Source organism: Rhincodon typus, chromosome 21 (assembly GCF_021869965.1).
Source record: "Rhincodon typus isolate 14 chromosome 21, sRhiTyp1.1, whole genome shotgun sequence".
NCBI lineage: Eukaryota > Metazoa > Chordata > Chondrichthyes > Orectolobiformes > Rhincodontidae > Rhincodon > Rhincodon typus.
Window position 1 is genome coordinate 46,263,238 of NC_063352.1, and position 8,766 is coordinate 46,272,003.

At 40.0% G+C, this 8,766-nt stretch overlaps 1 protein-coding gene across 1 annotated transcript in view; it reads right to left on the minus strand.

Annotated features, from left to right (window-relative positions):
- Nucleotides 1–839: 839 nt before the first annotated feature.
- Nucleotides 840–8,766, minus strand: part of foxj1b (forkhead box J1b) — a 23,191-nt gene continuing 15,264 nt past the window's right edge. The window contains exon 3 of the mRNA XM_020513309.2: nucleotides 840–3,124. Within this exon, the coding sequence (XP_020368898.1) occupies nucleotides 2,321–3,124 (804 nt within the window). The 3' untranslated portion in view covers nucleotides 840–2,320. The remainder of the gene's footprint in view (nucleotides 3,125–8,766) is intronic.

An 8,766-nucleotide genomic window follows, 5' to 3' on the forward strand; every position in this document is an offset into this window, starting at 1 on the left:
AGACCCCATTTAAAAGGAAACAATCGACGATTTTAGTCGAAATGCAATCAGCCTTACTCACATCCATTTCGACTGCTCATGGTTAAAAATCGCCCCACAAATAATGATTCCAGATCGTCCTTTCTAACGTTCTTCGCTCACCCATGATGGTGAACAAACCCACTGCGCAAAAGCATATGCAAGCGCTAACATATCACTGCTCCTTCAGTGTCACTGGGGCAAAATCTTTGAACTCCCTCCCTATCAGTGTCATAAGTGTTCCTATAGCACATGGACTGCAGTGTTCAAGGTGGCTCCTCGCTACCACCATCTCAAAGGTAATTGGTGATAGGTAATAAATGCTGACCTAGCCAGCAATTCCCACATTTCATGACTGAAAACAACAACTCCAACTGTGAATGACCTAGCTAGTAGATATTTCTATGAGTTTTTCATAAGAATATAAGAAATAGGAGCAGAAATAGGCCTCTTGGCCCATCGAGCCTGCTCTGCCATTCAATAAGATCATGGCTGATCTTTTCATGGACTCAGCTCCATTTATCCCCCCCACTCACCACAACCCTTAATTGAGTGGGCAGTTCTAGAACTAAAGTGGATCCAGACTGGTTCAATTAGTAATGTACTTCAAACAGATTCAAATTTACATCCTACATATAATAGTTCATATTATATTCATGTATACTGCTATGGTGTGTATCAAAGTTTTATCCACCTTACTCAAAGTAACTCATTTTCTTCATGATGCTGGTATTACAAAGCTGGTATTACAAAGCAGCATTTGTTTCTAATTGGAAATATGATGGGTAATTATTGTTTACTCAAATAAAACTCTAGAAAAATGGGCTTTAAACCCCACAATTTTTATTGCGGTGAGGCAAATAGCATTTAACCAGAATAGAAAATGGGAGATTGCACACATGGGGGATTTGCTCCATTGGTCAATTAACAGTGACCCAAGCAAACACATCGACTTCCCTGTTACAAAACAAGCATCTAACAGTGACTACTTATCCATTCAGCTCAAAGATTGATGAGTTTATCTCTAGTCTGCATTCATGAATTAGAGATTGGCATAGTTACACAGTTCAGCAAACGTTGTTCATTTCATCTTCTGAATTACATAGCAGCTCTTTGCAAAAGTCACGGGATGGAAACCCTCCATAACTTCATTGTTAAGGCAGCAGTTCCAACACAATAAGTAAAGGAATTCTGCATAGAATCACGATGACTTGATTACATTTTTGTTTTAAAAAGATCCATGCTAATGCAGGCAGCCCAAGATGCTTGTGTCACTGTAGGATATGCAGCAAGTTCATTTGCCCTTTCTAGTGTTCAATCATTTAGACCTTGAGTTTGTCATGATTAAGGGCAGTTCCAAACAATAACTGAATCAAATCCTACCCACGTCCCTTCTGTTTTGAGAACTTCACTCAGGTTAGTCACCAAATCAATTCCAAAAAGAAAAAAAAAACTACACCTTTAACACTAGTACGTCTGAGCAAAATAAGTCTTTTATGGAAAAATATATGGTCAAAACTGTGCCTTACATCCTGTAAGTGTGTTGATTCTGTGAAGCCATTGAACCAAAGCTCAACATTCATTCAATAGCCAAGTCAAGAAAAAAATGTAGAAAATTAACTTGAAATGACTTCTAGTTTAGCCCTGTATTTCTAATTCAAGTTCATATGGCGAAACACTGCAACTGGAAGTTAACAGAAGTTGATTTTAACACAAGTTAGGGTTAGTCATTTTTAGGAGTAAGTGCAATATACTTCAATGTACAATTTTTGGATCAACTAGCAAGGATAAGCTCTTAGAACCATTTCAGTTAAGAATTAGCTAGCTCCTAATTAACTGTATGTAAATAGTGCCATCACAGTTCCATTCATTGTACGTTTGCTTGACTTGACTATTGGCTTCATATTTTCACTTCAGCAACATTGTCTTCCAAAGTGTCAAGTGCAATTGTGAGCAATTTTCGGCTTTGAACAAAGAAAGAATCTGAAATGGCAAATAGCTTTGAGAACACATCCCTTTGAAACATTGCAGTATTGTGCACCTCTGGTGGTACAATCTGGTATGTAATCAGATGGTATGATCTTAAACTATTAAGAATTTCAGACTGATTTCTTTCAACCATGACGGAAATCTCTTAAATGGTATTCCAGTGTAAAAATTATAAACGATAAAAAATAACAAACGGGTCATTTTTCAACAGTATAAAGGAACTTCATGTAAGCTGTACATTTCCAATAATCAAGAGCGTTAATGCTAATGTAGCAAATGGTTCAAGATTGATCATTAGGGGAACGTAGTCTTGTCACAGAAAGTTGTCTCCTCTTTCCCATTGATGCAGTTCATTGAAGAATCCTTCATAGAAGTTGAAGCCTTGATCTATATCCAAAGGGGTAATTTGGAATTCTTCCTTCATCTCCTCCCATGGATGCCTTTGCGCATCAGAGAAAAATGTAAAATCTTCAAACTGGGAAGCCTGGCTGGTGGTTTCCGCAAGAACCTGGTCCATCCCCATGGAGCACCATTTAGACTGTGGGCTAATATGCCTTCCTTGCACAGTAAGATCCAGCTCTGTACCCAGAGAGTTCAAAGCTGCATTGATGTCTAGGTCCTCAAAATTGCTCCCGTTTGCATTGAACACATCATCAAAGACTGAGGCCCAGTCAAAGTCTCCCTTGAGTGATTCAGATTCTCTATCGTCATGAGCCAGCAGTGGAGACTTGGTAGTTCTGGACATCTTCATTGTTCGCTTTGGCAAGGCTTGCTTGCGTTTGCTTGCAGTTCGTTGGTTATCTGAAGAGTTGAAAAGCGGATTATTGTGAGCATTTTCCATGTACCGCACAGAAGTATGTCCAGGCCCAGAGTAAGACAGAAAAGGTTCAGTTGACGGATTTATCGAGACTTCAGATGTGGTTACAGATGGGAGTTTGCTTTGTTTGAGGGCGCTAAAGTGTGTTGCTGGCATCCGTCTCCTTTTGAATACACCATTAACAAACATATCGGCGTATTGTGGATCAATTTGCCAGAAACCCCCTTTACCAGGTTCATCTTTCTGCCTTGGCACTTTCATGAAGCATTTATTTAAAGAAAGGTTATGACGAATAGAATTCTGCAAATAAGACGGAAAACAAGAAGAATTAATATGAGAAAATCATCCAGAATTAAACTATGAGAGCAATTACTTAACTAGACCTCCATAAGTGGTGCCAAAGGCATGTCCATTGCATAAAAACTACAAATCATTTATCTACAATAATACATTATTTCCCAGTTTTAGGATTAATCAACACTGAAAATTAGTTAGATCTGGGCTAACCACAGAACTTTAAAGTCTCAACTCATTTTCCCTTAGTTAGAACAATCCAGAACTAATTCCACTATTGTGCTCTCTTACAGCTGGGATACATCATTTCCAGACCTTGCCTGGTTGCATTCATTTGAACAAATACTTTGTTTCTTGTCTGTCAAATAAATTTCTACCCTTGTTGTAATATTCCCTCTACTTTAATATGCCTGAATTTTAAGAAGGAATCCATTCTGAGATGTTTCTTACCAACTGCGTTCTGTAACTCCATGTCGATTACAACTCCTGCCTCTTTTTTTAAAAAGTGTCAAGGCTATCATCAATTAACCTATTCATTTCAAAATGCTCGATCATTCTGCCCTGGATTGTGGCTTCCACCTGTTTGCCCTAAATGAACCTTCTCTCCTTTCTCAGCCATTAAAGGTAACCAACAGCAAGATATAAAAATGTGGGTTCCCTGTTTTAGGTTTAGAAATCAAATGGTGATACTTTATAGTTACGATGACTGTAGCAAGGTTTTACTGAGAGAGCTGCTATCTATCTGCACAGTCAGGAGTCTCCATTTTCCTGTGTTCTCAGTATCCTTTCTGTCCAATGCTTGAACATTAAAGTTCGAATAGCATCACCATCTCTCACTATAAGGCTGTTACTCTGCATTGCAGTTAACAAAATAACGCAATGCAGTTGGCTTGCCAATGCGTATTCCACAATACATCGTAAATTAATACTTTTTAAAAATGCTTTATGAGATGTGGGCATCACTTGCAATTTGTTGTCAACCCCTAATTGCCCTTGAGCAGGTGGAGGTGAGCTACCATCTTAACTGCGGTGATGTATCTGGTAACTGCAGTGGTTCTAGTGCATCCTGTTTGGCCATTTCAGAGGGTAGTTAGGGAGGAGAGTCAGCCATTGTCACCTGGTCTGGCCCACGTCTGAAAAAAATTGCATGTTTGATAAGGCACAGCACCCACACAGAGACTACTGTCATGTGCACTAATGCATACATATGGCAAACTATATCATTATCTACACTTTGTACTCATCAACTACTGTGCAGCGATTGTATCATCTCTAAGAGATGCAGCTCAGTGCCTGTGGCTTTCAATCACTGAACTGTGCAGTTTGCACTCACTTTAAACCCACTGGCTGGGAGCAGAGATGGTGAGAGACAGGACTGACACAGAAACACCTGCAAGGCCATATTTTAAAACTGTGTGCTCCTTTCCGTGGTATTTTCTCCCCCTTCACCAACCCAAGGTGATTATTTTCTCTCTGTTCTTTCATGGGACGTGAACATTGCTGATTTAGACCAACACTTGTTGCCCATCCCTAATGAATGGAATGGTTTACTCGCTGGTTTCAGTGAGTATTTAAAAGTCAACAACATGAGTGTGGTCAGGAGTCACATGTATAGGTTCTTACAACAGTCAATGATACTTTCATGGCACCAGTACTAAGACTTCTGGGGATTTTCTGCTCTACAAGTCCTGGTAGTATCCATGAGCAAACTAGTGGGCATAGTTGGTACTGCAGGCAAGCCCCATGGAACCAGGAGTGAGATATATTGGGAACTGGGAAATCTTGGACCGAGTGGGAGCAGGAGGGAGTCGTGTGGGGCGGGTGCTTTGCAGAGCAGGTGAGTGAGAAAGGATGGTTGTTGTCTTCAGGAGGATCTCCCAATCCACAAAAGGCACCTGCTCGTCGGGGATTCCTTCCTTCCTGCTGGTTTATAAGCCATCATTTTTGTTTTGAAAACGGGAATCCGAGTCCTGCTCATTTGCTCCAAACTACATTTTGGCAGAAACACAGAGTGGGCAAGCTGCCAGTTTCAGCACCCATTAGTCACCTGGACTATATTAAATGCCCACTCACTGAAAACACACATGGGAAGGGGGAAACATAACATCCAGCCCTAGATCTTTGTCAAATAAATTGCAGTTTTACCATATTCCCTGGTGGGATTTGAACCCAGGACCTTTATCAACTAGCCCAGTGACATTACCATCATGGTGCGGAGGTACCAGTGTTGGACTGGGGTGGACAAGGTCAGAAATCACACAACACCAGGTTATAGTCCAACAGGTTTATTTGAAAACACAAGCTTTCCGAGCACTGCTCCTTTGTCAGAGAAAAGTTGGTTTATTTGAAATCACAAGCTTCACGCCACAGTCCACACATGTAAGTGATGAAAGGATTAGGCCTGCATTTCTAGACACGTAATAAGGTATCCTTAAGACTCATTTCTAGTTTCAGAGCATGTAGAGAACAGAAAAAAAAACACCACCTTCTCTCCATACCTGCATGCAGCCTCTACCATTCAAATCTAGGGTGGCACTGATCACTATTTATGTTGCTACATCTTTACGCCTAATATTAAATCTCTCATACCTCTATAGTTTAGCCATGACCTAATGTCAACATTTTAAGCACTCCTCATCACTATCAAAAAATAATACTTAATAACACATAATCGGCTGCAAAATGAAATTCAATATTAATCTGTTACAACTACATATCCACACCGAACCGATATATGTGCAGCCTGGTATTCAATGCTCCCAGCATATAACCACTAACAGTGACAGTAGTGCAATACCACTCAGTGGAGTATCATTGAGTTGGAATATAGTGATGTCAAGCCCCAAGCTAGGACTGGAGTTTAAATTTCAAGTTAGCGTTTCAGTAGCGACGGGGAGAAACGGTGTGGTTCAATGTGCTGCTTTTCAATTGCTGTGAAGGCAAAGACTTGGAGACGTGAGGTTTGGGGGAGAATTCTAAAGTCCAAGGAAGTTTCAGCATGCGGTAGGGCTCCAGACATAGAGGAAGTTGGACAGAGATAAACAGTTTAAAATCAAGATATTATCAGGTGCCAATGTAGGTTAGTGAGCGCTGGGCAAATAGGACAAGACAAGCTTTTCACAACAAGTGATAGATATCACTTCAAGGTATCATTCATTTTAACAAAGTGAAATTTTAATGATACAAACAAAAATAGAAAATGCTGGAGAAACTTTAGCAGCACCTGTGGAGACAGAAATAGAATTGATGTTACGAGTCCAGGGAACTCTCTTCAGAAATTTTAATTACAATAGTCTTACTAACACCTAAATAAAATCGGAATAAGAAGTCTTGATTGTCAAAGAGATTATTGACCGGAATCACAATTTCCCTTGCCATCTTTTATCAAATGGTTGTTCTGCTACAGGTAATTTGGTCTCTAATAAAAAAACTGAAGGAACTGCAGATGCTGGAAACCAGAAACAAAAACAGAAATCACTGGAAAGGCTCAACAGGTCCGGCAGCATCTGTGGACAGAAATCACAGTTAACATTTTGGGTTCAATGACTCTTCCTCAGAACCGATGATTCTGGAATTCTGGTCTCTGTTTAGAAAAAGACAATTTGGTTTGAAAGAATTCAGTCAGAAAGCAGGTTCAATTACACTATGTCCTCAGTCGTGCTGCTAATACAGATCTAGTTTCTGACAGCTTTATGGATGTCAACAAAATAGCTCAAACGTTTTCAAAATTTATTGTTTAGAAATTTTGCTTTGCAGTTCTAAATTCTAAACCATTGTGAGACCGGCTCCTCAAGGTCATTCCCTATCATTTCTTGTAAATAAAACTAGACTGAGATCAGCTGTTTCGCATAAATGTCAAACTACAGATTGTGTGTCAATGCAATGTTGAAAATGCATTAAATCATTACATTGAGCTCAACACTTGCCTTCAAAACAGATATCAGTTATTACCACATTATGATAAAACACAAAAATTAACCCAACTTAGAATCAGAATGAGAAGAAATTTAGGTTGGTTGCAAAGGAATCGTCTACATACTTTTGCTCATCAAAATTCACAATTAAAATCCTAACTCAGCCAGGAAAGCTCATTTAAAGCAGTTTAGAAATACGTGGAAATATATGGAATAAAATCAAATGTCTGTACTCACTCCATAGTACAACAGAAATGTCTTTCTTAGTCTACTTAGAGTCATAGAGATGTACAGCACGGAAACAGAACCTTTGCTCCAACCCATCCATGCCGACCAGATATCCTAAATTAATCTTTTCCCATTTGCCAACATTTGGCCTGTATCCCTCTAAACCCTTCCTATTCACATACCCACCCAGGTGCCTTTTAAATGTTGTAATTGTACCAGCCTCCAACACTTCCTCTGGCAGCTCGTTCCATGCACATACCACACTCTGCAACAAAACGTTACCCCTCAGATCCCTTTTAAATCTTTCCCCTCTCACCTTAAACTTATGCCCTCTAGTTTTGGACTCCCCCACTCCTGGAGAAGAGACCTTGTCTGTTCACCCTATCCATGCCCCTCATGATTTTATAAACCTCTATAAGGTCACCCCTCAGCCCCCAGCACTCCAGGGAAAATAGCCCCAGCCTATTCAGCCTCTCCCTATAGCTCAAACCCTTGAGCACATAAATTAACCAGCAGGCCTCAAACTCAGGGAGACATGGACAAAGTGCCAGCAGAGGTCTTTCAGACAGTAGATTTTTAAACCGAGGGCTCCACTGATCAATCTGAATCAGAACGAAGCATGTTATTATACAAACATTGAGAAATATTGCTGATGTTATAAAAACACTAAATAAACAGTAGCAAACAATATGACCCATTGTATGGCTCTGCCTGTTAATACAATCGTGACTGACTTTGAGCTTCAATTCCAACTTCCTGCTAACTCCTCATATCCATCCCTTTTCCTGAGAGTCTGCCCATATCAGTCTGAAATATATTCAATGATGAAGCATTTACAAGCCCCTGGGATGGAGAATTCCATAAATTCACAACCATTTGATGACAGTTCCTCATCTCAGTCCCAAATGATCCAACCCTTATCGTAGGATTAATCTAGATTCCCTGATCAGTGGAAGCAATCTCTACGTCAAGCCCCTTCAGAATCTTCCAGGAAATCATCTCTCATTCATCTAATCTCCAGAGAATGTAATGTATGCAGTTTCTAATCACAGGACAACTGCTTCATCCTGGGAACCAATCTGGTGAACCCTTGCTATAACATCTTCCATGCATGTTGTTACGACATGGAGAAAAACAGCCAAATCAAATCAGCCTCCCCACTCCTGTATTCACAGCACAGTAAAATTAAAGCATTCAATGAAGCTCAAAATTGAGCCCAATGGTTTCTAATCCGACTTTTTCAATAAAGGATACCAGTCACCAAGTTTATAGCTTAAACAAAAGAATTAACATTCTTTTAACATTAACATGGATTTAGCAAAGTTAAACAACAAGGCAATCAAAATAATGTGAGATAACAAGGTGTAGAGCTGAATGAACACAGCAGGCCAAGCAGCATCAGAGGAGCAGGAAAGCTGACGTTTCGGGCATAGATCCTTTTTCTGAAGAAGGGTCTAGGCCCGAAAAGTCAGCTTTCCTGCTCCTCTGATGCTGCTTGGCCTGCTG